Source organism: Palaemon carinicauda, chromosome 41, assembly GCF_036898095.1.
Source record: "Palaemon carinicauda isolate YSFRI2023 chromosome 41, ASM3689809v2, whole genome shotgun sequence".
Taxonomy (NCBI): domain Eukaryota; kingdom Metazoa; phylum Arthropoda; class Malacostraca; order Decapoda; family Palaemonidae; genus Palaemon; species Palaemon carinicauda.
Window position 1 is genome coordinate 13,463,608 of NC_090765.1, and position 19,625 is coordinate 13,483,232.

Consider the following 19,625-nt stretch of genomic DNA (forward strand, 5'->3'; position numbering starts at 1 on the left):
GGTGGGTTATTTCTTAGCAATATTATTTATTTTTTAAGTAATAGATCTCAAAGAGTTATTGTTGATGGGCACCATAGTGAGTATAGGAATGTCATATCTGATGTTCCACAGGGTAGTGTTCTTGGCCCATTATTTTTCATATTATATACACACGATACGTGGTTTGGCCTAGAAAACAAGCTTGTTGCATATGCAGATGTTACTACTCTCTTTGCATCAATTCCATCACATGAATGTAGATCTGGGGTTGCTAAAATTAGTGCATGGTGCAAGTTATGGGGTATGAAGTTGAATCCTAACAAAACTCAAAGTATGACTGTAAGTAGGTCAAGGACAGTGGCCCTTCAACATCCAGATCTCATTATTGATAATGTTTCTTTAACTTTGTATGACTTTTAAAATTTTAGGCGTGATTCTCGATAGCAAATTTACTTTTGAGAAACGCATTAGGTCTGTGTCTTCTTCAATTGCACAAAAAAAATATGGCTTATTGAGAAAGTGTTTCAAGATTTTCGGTGATCAATCTATTCCGAAGTGTTTTAATTCTTTCATTTTACCTTATTTGAGTATTGTTCTCCTGTCTGGTCTTCAGCTGCTGATTCTCATCTTAATTTATTGGACGGTTTATTAAATTTCTTATTCCTGATCTAGATATTAATCTTTGGCACCGTCGTTCAATTAGTTCATTATGCATGTTGCATAAGATTTTTCATAATTCTGACCATCCTTTGCATTCAGATCTCCCTGGACAATTCTATCCTCTTCGTAATACAAGGCAGGCAGTTAATTCTAATACCCAGACCTTCTCCACCATGAGGCTGAATACTACACAGTATTCTAGAAGTTTTATTCCAGCTGTGACCAAGTTGTGGAATGATCTTCCTAATCGGGTAGTTGAATCAGTAGAACTTCAAAAGTTCAAAGTTATAGCAATTTTTTTTTATATTGACCAGGCTGACATGAGTCTTTTTATAGTTTATACATTACATATCTGTTTTGACGTTGTTGCTGTTTTTAGAATGATTTATTGTTAATTTGGTCTCATTTATATATTTCCTCAATTCCTTTCCTCACTGGGCTATTTTTTCTTGTTGGTGCCCTTGGGCTTATAGCATTTTGCTTTTCCAACTAGCGTTGTAGCTTGGCTAATAATAATAATAATAATAATAATAATAATAATAATAATAATAATAATAATTTGAAGTTCATTTTTTTTTATCATCATCATTTCCTCCTACGCCTACTGAGGTAAAGGGCCTCGGTAGGTTTCGCCAGTTGTTTTTATATTGAGTTTTAGAATCAATGTCTCCATTTATCATCCCCAGGCCCTACTTAACGCTTCATAGTCCTCAGTCATGTAGGCCTGGGCGTTTCAACTCTTCCTGTGCCTTTTAGAGGCCAGATAAAACTTTGGTGAACTAATCTCTCTCGGGGAGTGCAAAGAGCAGGCCCAAACCATCTCCATCTACCTTTCACCATAAGCTTATCCACATAAAGCACTCGAGTAATCTCCCTTTTTATAGTTTTATTTCTAATCTTGTCCTACCATTTAACTCCCAATATTGAGAGTTTTGTTCTCAAATCTACAAAATCTGTTGGATATTGCTTCATTGGCTTTATCAGTAAGTTATTTATATATATTTTTATTCTTTTATTTAAGTTACTAATTCTGAATTAATTATACTCCAATCAGCATCAATGTCAATTGATGTTATAATGCCAGATAATAACCAATAATTCATTGTTAACAGGTTTACTGTAATTTTATATTCCTATATTGACCTTTGATTGATTTTATAAGTGAGAAAATCTACAGTAGCACTAATTTTAAATAAACCTTATGTATTCTATTAAAAGAAACCCGTTTTTTTTTTAATTTGTAATTAAGGAAATATTGTGTAGGCCTATATATAGGTTCTGCTTTTCAAGTGTTCGAAAGCCTCAAAAGTTGTAATAATTATTGTTATTTTTTTTTATGTCTCCGTTATTTTTTTTTCTTTTGTACCAGAGTAAAGTAAGTTTTGGGATTTTGTAGCTTTGTCATTGGAAGAAAATACAGTAAAATGTAAATTACCTGAATGTACAATAGAAGGAAAATGACTGTTGATTTTATAAATTTAAGAATTAAATAAGCTTTCCAACTCTATTGCGCATTAAAGAATACGAAAAAAAAAAATTACCAAACACACACACAAAAAAAAATGCAATAAAAAGATAGAAAATAAAACTTAAATTTAAGTAAATGTAGTAATGTATCAGTACCCCGTAATGAAAGGAAAGGTATGCAAAGGAAGATAATTGAAAAATAAGAAATGTATAAACAAAGAAATAGGTCAATTATCAGCCATTTTATCTTTAAATTTCTGTTTACAGTGCTTTCACATTCTGTAGTTAATTGAAATTTGTAGGTTATGACGTAATATGGAATCCCTATTGGTTAATATAAAAGACTGTACAGGGGTCTTGAATTAGGCCACAATCTTTTAGGGTTTATATATGTATTATAATGACGTCAGTAACAAGCCAATTTTGTTTTGAAGAACTCTAACACTGTCTCGAGCCTACGAAAAATATTGAGACTATAACTTCCTAAGCCCATTATTGTTTTCCTCCCAAGAGAACTATATCCTTGTAAAAAAAAAAGATGTTTACCGCAAAATTACCTAGATAATGTATAAGAAATGTATGAACCTAATTATATAAAGTACATCTACGCTTATTTTAAACCATCTCGAACGCTTCGAAACACCCAAAACCGATGACGTCAGAAAGTTGAAATGTGGTTTTGCCGGTAGATGTCCCTCCCTCCCGAGTCCCTCTGACGCGGGAAGCATGCGTCGTTTATGAGCAAGCAACCGCTCGCTCTTGCATTATTGCATTTCCACGCCTGCATGTGGCGTGTAGTGGCCAACAAGTTGCACTAGTGTGTGTGTTAACAGACAGGCTATGAAGAGGAAACAAGAAAGCCCCAGCAACGCCCCTAGCCCCTCCAAAAAGAAGAAATGTGCCACAAGATGGACGCCTAAGAAACAAAGGAGTGGCGGCGTTGTAACGGTCGAGGCGGCGTCGTCATCATCGGCGTCATCGTCATCGGCGGCGTTCAAACGGAGGGATACAACCACGCCGTCGCCTGCTCCACCTCCTCACGCTACTCCTACCCCTCGACTACCTCCTCCTCCTTCACCACCAGCACTTACGTCGTCTACTCTTTTACCACCTCCTCCTCCTCTACTTCGAGATCGACCTTCGGATTTTCTCGTAGATTTGAGGAGATTCGCCTTCAAAGCTTTGGTGAGTATCCAATTTCGTGCCATTATCGAATGGTACGCTTGACTTCGTGTGAAGTTCGTTGGGAGGCCACGCAAGATAGCGTGTAGTGGGGTGTTTATAGTGTGAAATTGCTCCTTCGCTACATCTCATGACCTTTATTGTAAACATGCTAAAATATTGATCCTTTTTTGCAAAATCTTGTCGATTACAGTAAATTCTGGGAATACAGTCCACCAATTCCTACTAAACCACCCACTTGACCACCAAGATATTTAGGCGTAGGCCATTACCCTAAAGCTCGCATGATCTGTTAGGGTTGAGTGGCCTTAACCTCGCTGCATAGCTACGGCCTATTCCATTAAACTGAACTTAATTGAATTTTTGTGTGGGCTAAGGGCCTTGGGTTCTTCCACGTTTTAATAATCATTTGTTATCCATGTGGGATGTTTAGTTAGGTCTACCAGGATTATATTGACTTGGCTAGGCTTTGCACATTTAAATGTATTTCTTTAGTTGTAGAAAATGCTCGGATACGAGTTCGCAAAGCCTTTAGAGTAAATTATTGTTTCTGAATATAGTTTTTACGTGTAACGCGAGTTTCACATGGAACAAACCATACCAACAAAGCTGTTGAGTGAACTCTTTCCTTTGCAAGGTATCAAATCGTTCCTGTTTGTAGAAGAATGGGAAGTAATGGTAGTTGAATGTTTATGTAGCGGGGATTGGAATAAAGAACTTCTAACTGTGTAGTAATCGTATGGGTAACTTGCAGCTAGGGAAAGTAGAGAAAAAGTGTCTTGGTTGGGTGGGATATACTGTTATACTAATTCAAATTTGGTATATATTTACTAGAGCACCATATTAATGCAATAAACTTTCGAGTTTGTATATGTAATTTGTGTAAGATTAGTTTCAACAAAAGATAGTTTAAAAATTATTTCTTTGTACCTTAGTATTTTCAAGTATTTTGACAATTTATGCCGCAAATAAGGGTTGGAGATTTATTTGTATTGATGCAAATGTGGGAGCGTTTGTAGGGTGACGGCCAGATCCCGTAGAAAACAGGAATATACTGAACTGTGGCCGTCGTTCTAAAAACTATTTTGGCGGGAGAAGCTAACTTAGAAAATTCACCTAACCTATGCTAAAAGCCGTATCCTTACCCAAGGGGCTTCGTCCCCCCCCCCCCTTACACAACAGTTTCCTTACCTAAGAGTACGACGGGAGAAGCTAACTTAAAAAAGCCACCTAACCTATGCTAGAAGCCGTATCCTTACCCAGGGGGACTGCACCCCTCGGAAACCCCCCCCCCCTTACACAGCATATTTAAGATCCGTAGACCATTTCCAAACTTTTTTATTCTATACAAGATAACAATCTGAGCGATAATAAGCAAATTAGGACGCTTGGCCGTAGCGCTACAAACTACCCCAAATGTGTTTGGTGGGAACCTCATGTTTTCACTTTTAAATCTAAATTTCTGAAAGGTATGACAAAAGCCACATTTATAATAATAATAATAATGTTTATTGGTCAAAAAACATTTAAATACAAAATATTTACAATAAAGACTGTCCAAGCTCATGTGGAGCAGAGCTCTTCTGGCAATAATATAATTAAAATTATATCACTTGAAAAAAAAAAAACCCTCCTTATACTTCTTGTATAACCTAACCTAGGCTATTGACGAGTCGACCATGTGTTTGCTTCCTGACTGTAATATTCAAAGAATTTCTTAGATACAGGTTATAGTATGTGGCCTACCTAGTTTTTTATTTAGGTATAGTATGTAGCCTACCTTTTTATTTTATTTAGGTATAGTATGCGGCCTACCTGGTTTGAATGCGTCTTATCTTGGTAAGAATAGACGGTAGTAGTAGGCATTTCGTTGAATTTTTTTTTATTTCCCTTTCTCTTTCTCAATTTAAACACATCCAATTCAATATGTATGGGATTCTATAATTATAAATAGATGCTAAAGCTGTTCAATTTAATAGATGCTCTATTTTAAGTGACTAATTTAAACTCCATACCATATTCTCAATGCAGATTTTGCTTTCCAGCTAAGATCTCGACTTTGAATACGGGTAGTAGTCAGGATATACTGTTGCTGATGGTAAATTTTCATTTTGAAATTGTAGATGCTGAATTTGGCACGGCAGTGGTTCACTGAACCAACTTCCACCCCAATGTATGCTTGTTACTAAATTTGATTTGGTTCTCCACTTTGAGGTACCTCTCGTCATGATTAAATCGACCCATGGCCCATTAATTCTCCATCTATGATTGTGATTATTCTCAATACTCATGATATTTTTGGTGCATTATCTGTCTAATATGAAAGTAGTACTTTCTGCGACCAGCAAAGCGCACCTTTCTATTTGTACTGGTGAGGGTTCGGTGCGCTTTGTTTAAGTCCTTATTCCCCAATACTTGTAGATCATACTTCACATCAATGACTGATCAACCATTGTCATTGGAGCCCTTGTCGTAATAATTTAGGTCTGTATATGTGGAAAGCTTTGTTCCCAGTTCGATTAGTTTATCTGGCATCTTCTTGTTTGCTAGACCATCACATTTTCTCATGTGAACCCTGGTCTTGTAGGAGACCTCATGAAAATAACATTGCGCTTTCATCATTGGCGGAAACTTAAATTCTCTTGGTAAAAACTTTTAGGGTTTGGGTAACGAAACGAAGTGGTTTTTCAAAATAACTTCATTCTTTCATTAAAGAATGAGTAATTTTTTTTTTTTTTAACTATGAGTTAACAGGAAGTCCATGTTAGATGACCTGAAGGGAGGGCCAAGGTACCAAGAGCTTAAAGAGATGGATGTGAATAACAAATATGGAGGGCAACTAAACTATGAAATAACTTGCCTTAGGGTAGAACACTAAATCAGTAGTACCACAGTTGGTACACTAACTTGTAGCGTGCCTTTTAAGGTAGGCCACATACTATAGAGTGCTTTCAATGACGTCACTGGAAATCGCCGGCGGCCATGCTGGAGGGCATACAAAGCGAAAACATGGCGGCTGCTACAGCGAATATGGACAATGAGAGCGACTTTGTCAAACAATTGTCAGGGGATGATAAGCGTTTTTACAAGCAGAAACTCGATCTAATTGATGGCCTAGATCCATACCAGATGCAGAATTCATTCAGTCAAAATATTGAGGATTTTCTCAGTATTTCATACATTGATATGGTGAACTACTTGGTACTGTCGGCCAACCCAGAACATGAGTGGGCATACATTTCCATTGAATAATCTGCTTCCAAAATTTGTTGTTTTTCCCTTTAATGCTTTCAAGCCCAAAATTAGATAAACGCTGGGCCGATGAAGAGAGTGTTTATAATTATAATGCTAATATTGATCATTTAGCCTAACCTTGTGTATTATAATTCTTTATTGTCAAAATGTATGTAAAAGTTTTGCATTATTATGTCAAATCTTTATCAGTTCATGCCTAACCATTGTGTTTGTGTTTGGTTACAAATGCTATAATTTCTTATATACATATAAACATATGATGGACAAACTCTATTGTAATGCTCTTGGATGATCGTTTTGCCTCCTTGCAATTAAATGCGCAAGTTTAATTATTTTTTCAATGTTTCATATATAGCTGAAGACCCCTTCGGGTTAAACCAGCTTTCAGATATTATTATTATTTATAATCAATGTTTATTCATCACATAGGCCTGTATGTCTGCACAATTTAATACACATTAAAATAAATATAAATATACACTTAATTATATATAGGCATGAGCACCTTGGCGAAAGAGAGACCTAGGTAAGTAGCCTTTGTTAATATAGCCAATATGGGTGCTTTTAATTTTGTTTTGTAAATCTGAGATGCCCCTTTGATGTTTAAAAATTGAGATGCCCCCTCCCCCACACACACTACACATTGAACTAATGATGATACTTTTGAAGTCACCCATGCGATCGGATATAGCATGTTTACACAGGAATAATGATACTTTTAGGGCCTAGCCGAGACTGACCTGATATGAAATGATCAGAACAGATACGTGCGTAGGGTAGTGAGGATTCACGTAGATCAGCCCGTGATATTCTGGTCAACCACAAGTCACGTCTGCACTTGGATAATTCTTCTGTATCTTTGTCCTGATTCTGAATAACTGCCGGTATGCGGTAGAAACTCTTGTCTTCTCTTCGTCCTCGATTCCCACAGCCAACAATAGCGCAAAAACTGGGCATTGTGTGAATGTGAATGTGATGAAATGGCTAAATATTCAACAGTTCAACCATAGCTATTCACTGAACGCGTCTTTGTATGCCCTCCAAGATGGCGGACCGGAAGTTCGATGACGTGTATTGAAAGGACTCTATAGCGGCGACGGAATTTTGTGGGGCATATACTGCAGCTTCAACCCCCAGGTATATTTAAAATGTGACATAATGTAGATATTTTTCATGGTATTCGAAAGTATGCTGCTTTTCTTTTATTTTCATTATTCTTTGTGATAAGTATTGCAATTTTATGATTAAGGGTATATCTTAGCTACATAATTTCATGAAAAGCACATTTCCTGAAAAAAATCTTAGAAGGATAATGACCTGTAACCTGTTATATATATATATATATATATAAAGTTCATTGTTCATTGTTTCCGTGAAAGTTTCCTTTTGTAACATTTTTTAAGTATAAGCCTGCCTTATATCGTATTAAGGGTAGTTAGTGAGTTTTGACCCTTTACTCAAAGACTAGGCAGTTTACCAAGTCACAGCGCGTTACTCCCAAGAGACCGCTCTAATCATTAGATTGGCGAATTGAATGTTCTTTTTTATTATTACTAAGTATAGCTTTATGAATTTAGTTTTTTTTCTTGGCCCTCTCAATATGCGATATGTATAAATATGACTAAATAAATTCATCCTAATATTTTTAAAAGGAATGAATGGCGAGCGATTGTGATGCAGTTCCGAATGTTTGTAACCTTGCCAATTCAAAACTTGCTTCATTCTATCATGCATCTTGAAACTGTTGATTGATTGACCAGGTCGGTGCATGCCTACTAAGGAGGGAAAAAAACACAAGGAAATTTATTCTCTTAATTAGTTTCAAGTATATTGCAGTGGTATTTTCTACAGTAGTAAGAGTAACCAAATGGGGGGGGGGATAAAAATACTTGCCAGTTGACAAGCTCTCAACATTAACTGGCGTGATTTGTTTAAATAGTTCTTTTATTTTTAAAGTTTATTAGTCAAAGGATCATTCATCATAATAAAGTTGTATAGGTAAGCTGAAATTTTATTTATATTCTAGGAATAATTGCTGTTTTTAGTAATTCTCAAGGTTACAAAACTAAAGTTCATTTTATTTGACTTTTTATGCGTCTGGTATCTCCGTGCTGCAATTATTGTTTCACGGTCGCAAAGAAGACGCAAGAATAAAGTCTAGACCAATGCATCGTTGGAGCCCACTACGTAATAACTGGTCTCTGGTGTTTGCGTGTAGTACAAGTTTTGACATTTTTAATCCAACTTCTACTAATTTACATAATAATGTAGAAAGTTTGATAACCATTCCCTGTCCCAACCACGTGGATGTTGTATTGATCATTTAACAATATTTTATAGAATCTTTTTTTGGAAATTTAAATCCCTTGGTTGATCAATTTATGTTACAAAAATCTATAAAGTATGAACTTTGGTTAGACCCTTTTTTAAAAGAATATTATGAATTAGGCCTTGTTAAATTTTTGATATACCTATATTTTTGTTATCTGTAATCAGGGGCTACTTTAATTCACGCTGCCGAGGCTTGGATATATCATTTATTATTTTAGGACCATATTTCAAACTAATGGCGGGAAAAGTTATTGTTATTCTCATGCAGGGGTTACTGCTGTATTGTATTTTAGGCGATGCAGTGGACCAGTAAGGTAGTTTATTTTTATCTTTGGATTTTGATAATCGGTTGAAAGTGAACTAATTGCTAATTATCACTGTGGGTGGATAGTGCTGTTCTCTCAAGATGCTAATGAATGTTCTGTTCTAGAAGTGTACCCACATTTTATCTGGTTTGTGATTCCTTTTTGCTAAATTCTTAAGGGCGAGCTGCAGGCTTTTCACTACTTGGGTTTCCCTCATTGTAGCTATGGAGGTCTTGTTTATATTACAATATTGGAATAACCTCTTCAGTGTGGTTTGAAATGTTAATTTTAAACTTTTTTTTTTTTTTTTTTTTAATTTTTATGTAAAAAAATTTTCTATCAATGACTATGCTTGATGGTTCTTGCAATGTTCTTTTCCCAATGCAGTACTTCACCTATAGCAAATAATGTGCAAGATTAATTTTTTTTTTTTTTTTTTATCCTGTTGATAATTTTAGTCACAATGGTTCAACTATTTAGAATGCAGATGAGTTCACATGTTCTTATTTGGACGAATTGATGTTCTCAACAATATTATTTATTTCAATTTATTGGATGGTTTTATACTTAGATTTCGGTAATATTTAAAAGGCAGTTTTAGAATGATACCTGGTCATTAAAGTGTTTTTAGAAAAAATACTTCAAATAAAACTGACTTTAATTTAAGGTTTTAGTTGTTTGTTAGTGTTTAAAAATTAGAAATGCTGGGAGCAATTTACGGTCTTACTTTCTTAGATGTTACTTCCCTCCAAACTGAAATTTTGATTTTCATTTGAAACTTTTAATTGTTAATGTGGAGCTTTTGCCAATGGAAATATTAACATTATACTGGTCAAAAATTTGGGAAATGTTTTATAGAAGATTGAGTCTTTAACCTTAGGTGGCTTAAAAGCTGCAATTGCACGAGGTTTGTCATGATTTTGGTGTCCAAATTACCTCTTGGAAATGTCGTGATGCTCATAATGTATTTGTCCTGGAGAAGAATATTTTTGCTAGCTAACCTATAACCAAAGTTGTTGTTATTTGAATGGCTGCAAAGGTGTGTGTATTTATGCGTCTGGTATCTCCGTGCTGCACTGATTGTTTCACGGTCGCAAAGAAGACGCAAGAATAAAGTCTAGACCAATGCATCGTTGGAGCCCACTACGTAATAACTGGTCTCTGGTGTTTGCGTGTAGTACACTGCCTTGTTTAATATTTGACATTTTTAAACAGTTGGTAACATTCCACAAGAATTAATAACTTCTTTGTGTTGCAGATTGACAGTGCTGTTATACCAAAGCTGTTAGATTGTGTCACAAGGAAGTTTTTGCTTACTCCAACCAGCGAGTCATGGGGAGAAGAGTGCGAGGCAGTATTTACACTTCTTTACGTTACTCTGCACTATCCATCATCCATTACAGCACAGTTTGCGGAAGAAGTTGCTACAGAGTTCATGGGTCGTTGTAAGTCAACTTTGTTAATCCCTATCTTAATTTTCAAGTTAGTGTTGCTGGAATACAGACTTTTATTTCTTTATAATTTTGATGTTTTAGTATCTTAGACAATCAAATAAACCCATTCATTGGTATCCCCTAAATGAATACGCCACTGTAAGTCCAGCCCCTCTTTTGAGGCCTGTTACTTGCTCTTCCAAACTTGGAAACCAAATATTTAATCTTTAAAGTTTTTAAGTAAAGATTGAAATTTGTTTTTTTCCATGATCCTAATGATTGAAGCTTAATTTTTACCATAATATAGCTGACTAAATATATGCAAGTAGTGAAAACTATTAATACTGGATTTACGGACTTCATTTTATATATCCTATCAATTTTTTCTTCTTTTTTACCAGGGATAGCTGACACTGGAACTGGCAGTCTGAGAGACCTGGATATTCTTATTACTGAGAAAAAGAAGAATGCCAGCTTCACTCTACTGCTCCTCTGTACAGCCAATCATCTTCCAGAGAAGGTTGAAAAATCCCAAATAGAGGGATGCCTGTCTGGGAGTGATGAGTGGTCTTCAGATTTTGGGGTACCTCAGTGGCTCATAGATGTCCTTGGGCCTACAGAGAACATGAGCTCTCTCAAAAGAATGTTGTTTGCTTCGTACATGATGCTTGAAGGACTTCCATTTAGTTTGCAAGTACAAAATGGTTATGTGGGTGTTGTTGTTCAGTACTTATCTGCTTGCAAACTTTACAAAGAGTCTGACTACAATGGAGCCTTAGTTTTGTTGAATGAAGTAGACTTGGAAAAAAGTGGAAAGTCATTACAGGCCTGGGTGTCATGGTTGATAGGCTTGAGCTTGTTTAAGTTGGGAAAACCACATACGGCACTGGTTAAGCTTCAAGATGCAGTTGAGAAATGTGACACTGCAGTTCCCGCCATCTTCAATATTTCTCAGGTATTTCGCAAGAAGGACCTCCCAAGTGCCGAAGTGGAGACTTTATCACTACTATGCAGGGTAGGTATATGTGGTTTGCAATTGGTATTTGATATAAAAGTAGAGCAAGTGAAGTATTGCAGATTTTGTAATAGTATGGTAAGTAGATAATTCTTGGTTAAAAGATTTAATTATATGGTATATAGTACCTATTGGTGCAAATGGCATCTTGGATCTGCGGCAGGGGAATAACTAAGCTCATTTGTTGAGTGAGTATCTCTGGTGCATGTGGTTAGTTTTCATGACTAGAGATTTCACACTCATCCAAGGGGCTTAAGTACATTCATCGGCGTTAGAATTCTCACGTTATCAGGTAAGAGAGTGCCAGTTAAGACTTCACATTTCATGCCAACATTAAATTTTTTGAAGTGGAATGTTTATTTGAACGCCACATTAGGAGCCTGTCAAAGTGGTTTTGTCAGTGTATACCAGTGGTGTAATTTCCCAGGTAGGAACTACCACTGTGGTAGGGTTGACTTGGTTCCCATCACAGTGATAGTACCTTACTGAGACTTTACTAGTGTTTCTACTTTGTCAAATTTGGCATGAAACTGTATCATGCATGATTATATTTATATATATACAGTATTTGATTCAATAAAATTTATTATTTAATATATCCTAGATTTATTTTCCTACATAATGTAAGAAACAGCTTTTGGTGAACAAAATTTATAGAATGTCATCCAGTATACCTGGTATGCACTGTACAGTCACATTTATGCCTGAATGTGTAATACAATTGTGACATTGATCCTTTAAATGTGGGGCAAGAAAACTACTGCAGCAGTAGTACACAAGTTCCTGACCAATGATTCTGTATGACAAGCACGTATAATCTGGAAGAATACACAAATTAGTAAAGCACTTGATCCTGAATTTCCAAACCTTATTTATTTCATGCAGATATTTAACACATTTTGAATAACTGTAAATTCTATTATTGTGTTTGAGATACTCTTGATACTTATCTTTTCAAGTCTTGATCTGTTATTGCTAGTAGAGCTTTTCATCAAATGCAATTTACCAAATGATCATTGGTAGGCTCACAACCATATATTGTCAAATTTCATTTGGTGCTTGGGTTTACTTTTTGTAATATCAATGATATTATACCAGATCCTCAGGAGACCATGTTGAAGCTATTCAGTTATGTTCCTGGAGAATTAAAACTGTTGCACAAGTTTTCAGAAAGGGTTCTGCCTTCAAAGTGATCCTTATCACTATACTGTATACACTTGAAATGTGATAATCACCAGTAAATTAAGTTGTAAATGTATTTAACCCAATCTTCAAGCACTAGCCTTTGTATGACAAGTTAGTATTGTGATATTTTCACTTTGAGACCACTCTAGAATTACTTTCATAGGGTTTTACGACCAATCTTTTATCCATTTAGTCTCCGGTCCATGATCAAACAAGTTTGTTCACAGCTTTTGTTGTGAGCTGTGTCTAGCCTTAGTTCCTTCTGTCCAGGATTTATCATTATTTTGTATTAGTTGCCAAGCTACAACCCTAGTTGGAAAAGCCAGATTCTATAAGGTCAGAGGCTCCCGCATAACTGCTTGTTGATGAAAAGAAATAAAAATTGACAATTGAAATAAAATATTAAAGACCAGTAACATTTAAAATAAATAGTGCATATAGAATTAAAGCTCAATTAAGTGAGGAAGAGAAATAGTGTGCCCAAGTGTACCCTCAAGATGGTGAAAGGCCATAGTATAGAGGCAGTGGCATGACCCAGCACCTAACACTGGTTTGATTTTTGATTGTCCTGGAAGATCTTGCCACAGCTACACTTTCTAGGAGGAAAGTATCCTGAATAATTATGTTGCAGAAGTTAATCCCTTGAGAGAGGAATTGTTTGGTAATCTCATTGTCAAGTTTGAGGACATTGGAGACTATGGAATGGGCCCCACAAATTAATAACCACAGGGAGAAGGATCCTATGTAGCTCTATGGCCAGTCCAAGGGCCCAATAACCAGTGTCAGTATCTTAAGGATGGCTGGTGCCCTGGCCAACTTGCTACCAAGGATAAAATCTCCCCAGCATTGTGATTAACTTTCATTGCTAAAATAAACCTTTCCAGCTTGTCACCATGACTGTCGTCGGCGCCCACTCGTGTCCGAGTATTGGGTTCTGTCGTTAGCCATCAGCCTCCTATCTGTGGGGTGGGTGCTTATGCCTGATGTGGCTGTTAAGTCCTAGTCTGTGGTGGAAGAGATGCGGACATTGTTCACAAGGGAGGGTAGGTGGTGGGCGGGGCTGTTCTAATCGCTCTCTCATTCTTCTCCTCCTAGCCTCCTCATTTTGTCTCCTCCTCTCCTCGAAGTCCACGGTGCCATGGTGTACTGTACTCCTCCAGGTTTTCCTGTCCCTATCTGTTTCTTCCCATGAGGAAGGATCGATGTCAGAGCCAGGGTGCGCTTTAGTTGATCGTTATAGCGCATTTTCGGGGCTCCTCGTGGTCTGGTGCCCTGGGTCAGTTCTCCGTAGAATATTTTCTTTGGGAGCCTAGATGGATCCATCCTATGCACGTGTCCTATCCAGCGGAGGCGGTGGTGGATGATGGTGGCCTCCACGCTGGTCAGCGAGGCACGTTCAAAGACTTCAATGTTGGCTCTCCCAGGGGATTTTCAAGATCTGCCTCAGTTTCATTTGTTGGAAGCGTTCTAGGTTTTTAAGATCGTTTTTATATAGCGTCCATGTTTCACATGCATACAGGAGCGTGGAGAGGACTACTGCGTTTTTATATAGCGTCCATGTTTCACATGCATACAGGAGCGTGGAGAGGACTACTGCCCTGAACACCATTATTTTGGTGGTCATTGTCAGTGCGTGGTTGTTAAATACGCGGCAGTTGAGTCGGCCAAAGGCGGAGTGGGCTGCCCTGATCCTGTTCTCCACATCCTTTTTGCTTGTGGGAGCTGATGTTAGGATGCTCCCTAGGTAGGAGAACTGGTCCACCTGTTCTAACGGTTGGTCATTCACTGTGGTATTGAAGTTGGGGAGCATCAGTCCTGGTGGATGTTGGACGAGGGTCTTGGTTTTGTCTGAGTTAATAATAATAATAATAATGTTAATATTGGACAAAAAATATTTATCAAAGATTTACAAAAAGAAAAAAAAAGACTCCGTCCAAGCCCATGTGGAGCAGAGCTCTTCGGGCAGTAATACAACAAAATATCAATTAAGTAAAAATAAAAAATAAAGTAAATATGGATATAGATATACAAAATGTACGCATACATATACATAATCATAAGTATACAAATAGATACATATAAATGAGAATCTTAGCCTAAAAACAAATGGAAAAGCATATTTATATGATAAAGAAAGATGGTATATGAAAGCTAATGATATTTACATTGAAGAATTGTAGATATTAAGCAAAAGACTCCGTAAAAGAACTAGTTTTACAAATAAAAAAATATTCTAAACAATGAAACATACTTGCGTTGTGGTTAGGTAGGCAAGTATAAATATTTATTAATAAAGCTTAATACCCAGATAACAGGAGATTTGTATATGATATCTTGAAAGACCGAAAGCTAAGCAGTGCCTTTAGATAAGCGGGCAGAGTATTCCAAAGTTTAATACCTTGGTATAGATACGATTGCTCGCATCTATTAATACGTATGAAAGGAAGAGTTAAGTTTGAATTTCTTGTTCCATATGGATGAACTGATTGTTCCTGAATTATTTTTAGTCTTAAATCTGGAAATTTGTTCAAAATAAGTGTTTGGAACATCATATTCATTAAGGAGAGCTTATAAGTGTCTTCCAGCTTCAATATCGAGAGAGACCGGAAGAGTGGCGATGTATGAGCCAAGTAATCACTGGAGCTTATGATTCTTACCAGTCTTTTTTTGAATTACAATTAATGGTTGCAGGAGAATAATCTGCCCTTGACTGTAAAAGCTTATTTGGAGGTTGCCACCTATGGAGTGGTTCCTTGCTCCACTGAAAAGGATAGTTTGATAATTTCACTTCAAACAATTTATAAAAACTGCTGAGGTGGTCGGTGAGGGCAATTTGAAGTGTATTGTATTTACCAGTGGAGGTCCATGTGTTTGTAAATATATAGGATCTACTTAGGTCTAAAGGTCTCCAGACTTTTGCTAGATTACCTAAAGTGTGTTTGTTGGAGAAATGGGTAATATGGAGGAACTCGATACTGCAATATAACAAAGGAAGCAAAATGGGCAGTTGAAGGTTGGTACAGTGGTAATTTTATCCATAATTATTTTAGGATGCTGTAAGTTTAGCGAAGGAAGTAGTAGTTTTGTTTATTTGTGATTTACCTTTACCTCTTGATTGTGATGCTATTAAGACGTAGCTCTGGGAAAAGAAGTTACGTACACAATTTGCAGAATTATTGTTCCTATACGTAATGGAAATCTTAAACCTGTCTTGGGATTTACTTCAACTCTGATGTTAAACTGACAGTTGTCTGGCTGTAATTTGTAATTTTCAGATTGGTTGTTTGCTTGTCCATTGGTGGTAATGTTTCTGTGGGTAGACATGTCTTTGACCTGTTAAGCCGGGAGAAGAATACGGTCCTTGCTTTGAATAAAGCAAACCTTTATCATCATTACCTGTGTACTTCTGCAACTGGGTTGATAGTATACAGGATGTCCCTTGTTCAGATTGGAGTGGTCGCCTGTGAACGTTTGGGGGAGTGAATTCATTGAACTTGGCAATGCCCAAGCTGATGTTGGTGGCCTGTGAAGTGGGTGGGGATTCATTGGCCATGACACTGTCCAAGCTTATGTCAAATCCCTGATGTGTTCTCTTCCTCAGGCTTTTAAGTCTATCTGAGGAAAGAGGGAGTGTGTCCCCCTCCTGTCCTAGCATTACTAGATTTCTGCAATCTAGGATACTTTGTACTACAGGATTGGAATCTTTGTTTGCAGTGGCATACCCTTGGTATTGATTGTACCCTTTGTTTTAGGGCAGTGAGGTTCTAGTAGCAGCTAGATCCTAGACGATATCTTCCTTCACCAGCCTTTTCTAATGTTCTACCTGGGGTAAGAAGCAGTTTAGTGTGCTGCGGAGGTTTAGTCTCTTTTGTCCTCTTCGGGTAATATACCTACAGCCAAGAAACCCTCAACTTTGGTGATGGAGATGCTCCTGCACTATTCTTTGCCTGTTCTTGCGCTCTCTTGCTTGTCTGCCTACCCTTCATAGCTGCTGCACCCTTGCCTCCAATGCCAAGCTATAGAGATCTTGCCCAAGTATTGTTGCTCAGAATGTAGGTGCCTTAGTCCCTGTGCTACTCAGGGATATTGATGCGGTGCAAAAACTTTTTAACAAGTACTGTCGTCAAAGCTTCAGCGACCAATTCTGATGCAGCCCATTTCCTTATGTGTACGCATGAAAGATAATTTGTTCCGACACAGAGACTTACCTCGAAAAACTTTCTTAGGAGGTTACTGGTAACTCCTCTCAAACGACCAGAGTTTTGTGTAGTTTACCCTACTCCCATTCTCTATAGTGACCTGCTAGCGGGAGAGAATGTGACCTGGGGGCAATGCCCGAGGTTGGCCGCGTGGCTTTGAGCTTGACCAGGCAGTAAGTTTTCTGATCGCGTCGTGTGTACAAGACGCTCCTCAGTTCTCTGTGCAACCCCCTTTGTGTTTGATACCATGTGCTTCCCACATGGTTTGGATTCCTTAGTGAGTGTTTAGTGCCTTACCTACGTTATTTTGCTATCGCTCCCTTGTGCTTTCTTATTGTTTTAGTGCTTTCTCTTTTGACGTTCTTGTGTCTAACGGTCTTGTGTTGTGCTATGGAGCATGCTCGCCGTTGTCCTGGGCCTAGAGCCGGTAAATCGTGTGGAGCTTTTCTGTCCAAGCCCGATGTAGACCCGCATACGCTGTGTACCTCGTGTAGGGGTAAAGCCTGTTCGTCGTCGGACGTGTGTTCCGAATGTGGCGATTGGAGTGAGCTCCAGTGGGTGAAATTCGGCACCAAAAAGAAAAAAGACGTCGAAGAGGTCGCCTAGGAACACTAGCTTATCTTCCCCTGCAACTTCGGCAGGAGAAGGGTCAGGTAGAGACCATCCTTCATCCCCTACCCAGAGTAGGGGACGAGGTAAGTCCAGGGAGAACAAGCTGTTGGCCCCTCTTTCCCAAGAGAGTGAGTTTGTGGGGGAATCTTCATTTGCCAAGGCAGTTCAGGCGCCTGTAAGTGAGGGTAGTGGGGGTCTGAGGGACGCGGCTCGTTGGAGGATCCCATGTGGTCTAATGTTCCATTTGCTTCGCCAGATTCCTGGGTAGAAGTTTCAGGGACATCAGCGACGGAGGGCGCCGTCGGCAGAGAAGAGTCCCCGCAAGAGGATCCATTGGCTTGGGACGTACCGATGACTCCGATGAGGTCCCCACTGGACATGGAGGAAGGTCTAAGCGAGTCCTTCCCCAGCATGGCTGGCCCGTCGGGGTGGTTACCGACGAAGACTTCGCTGCAGGAGAGTCTCCCAATTCCATCTACGACAGGGGTACGGCGTAGCCCCAAGAAAACACTGTCACATCCTGGGTCTCGTTACGGGGGTAAGTCTTACTCGTCGGGACATGACTCGTCGGCTTCTTCAAGCAGTGAACGACGGAGACGCCTGAGGAGGAAGCGAGATCGATCTGTGCGGAGGAACTCCCCTTCGCGGTCTCCCACAGGATCTCGGGATAGGAAGAGTCCCCGCAAGGGACGTGGGTTTTCGTCCCAAGCAAAAACCTGAAAGACTACTAGGTCCACTAGATCGACACATGAGCGGGCAGGAGACAGTCCTCCTAGAAGGGCCTCCACGTGCCGCGCCAGGGAGTCGCCAGATGAGCGGAGGGGCGCGTCTTGCAGGCCTAAGTCCCGTCCTGGAGACACTCATTCCGCCCAGCAGAGGGAGCTGTCGTCTAGGATGGGCCGCCTCGACAGGTCTCCCCATCGAGAATCTAGACGGGGACGGACACCTCCGTCGAACTATCTCACGGAGGAGGCTGTTCCGTCGAAAAATGCCTCGAAGAGGAGAGAAGCGGCGGACGACGAAGGTGAAGGGAACCGAGGGCCCTGTCATCATGGAGGCGCCCGTGACCACGCATTGCCCTATCGTTCGGAGGAAGGGGAAGGCGAGTCGTCGGCGACGGAGGACTCCGCGTACAGGAGAGTCCTTTCCTTAATAAGGGTTTACAACAACCTGATAGAACCCGCCCCTCAGGAGGAAGAACCCTGGACTTCGGGCCTGAACAGGTTCATAGCCACCCCCGCCCAGAAAAAGTCCTCTCTCTCCCTTCCCGAGGCCAGTAACGTAGGGATTGGAAGGACACATATTGATAGAGTCATAGCCTGCAATAGCGACTCCTGCAGGTGCTACAGCTCGGCAAAGCTCTTACAGGGATTGAAGTCTCAAACAAAGTACTATACTTTGGAAAATAGGCCGAACTGTGCTTGCAAGACCGAGGAAACCCTAGACATCCTGTGCCAGGGCATCTCCGACGAGAGGGCATCGTCAGCATCCACCTACTTCTCCCCGTCCGAGTCGGCAATGATGGAGGAGATGTCTAAGGACCTGGTGAATGTGGCATCCTGGCTGGATTGGTGGGCCACCACCCTAGTAGGCACCCAGATCCCTACAGACTCCATGGAGCCTGCAAAACGGGAGGCTCTGAACGAGTTACTGGGGTCAGGTAGCCGCGCCCTTAAATTCCTGACCTTTCAGTCTTTAGCTCTCCGCAAACTGGATTCTGCGGAGAAGAGACGCCCTGGTCAAGAACCTTCCCATTAAGATTCCCGACAGGGAGGCGAAAGCTTTGAAGAACTGCTCCGTTTAGGGGGAGCAGCTTATTCCTACGAAGAAGGCGGAAGGAGTCGTGGAGAAGTTGGCCAAAAAGAGAGAGCTACCTACCCTGAAGCCACAGACTGCACGACGCCCCGTCTCCAGGAGGCCAGTGACGTAAGCGCCCATGATCGCGCGTTCCGCACCAACTCAAGGAAGGCGGAAGCCCTCGTCAGAACATTGGCCTTCCTCT

The 19,625-nt window shown here is 39.4% G+C and overlaps 1 protein-coding gene across 3 annotated transcripts in view; it reads left to right on the forward strand.

Annotated features, from left to right (window-relative positions):
- The first annotated feature begins 2,808 nt into the window (after positions 1-2,808).
- LOC137632204 (uncharacterized) overlaps positions 2,809-19,625 on the forward strand; it is a 110,869-nt gene continuing 94,052 nt past the window's right edge. For all 3 annotated transcript variants that reach the window (XM_068364089.1, XM_068364090.1, XM_068364091.1), the window contains exons 1-3: positions 2,809-3,291; positions 10,438-10,624; positions 11,014-11,627. In XM_068364089.1, the coding sequence (XP_068220190.1) occupies positions 2,947-3,291; positions 10,438-10,624; positions 11,014-11,627 (1,146 nt within the window). In that variant the 5' untranslated portion in view covers positions 2,809-2,946. The remainder of the gene's footprint in view (positions 3,292-10,437; positions 10,625-11,013; positions 11,628-19,625) is intronic.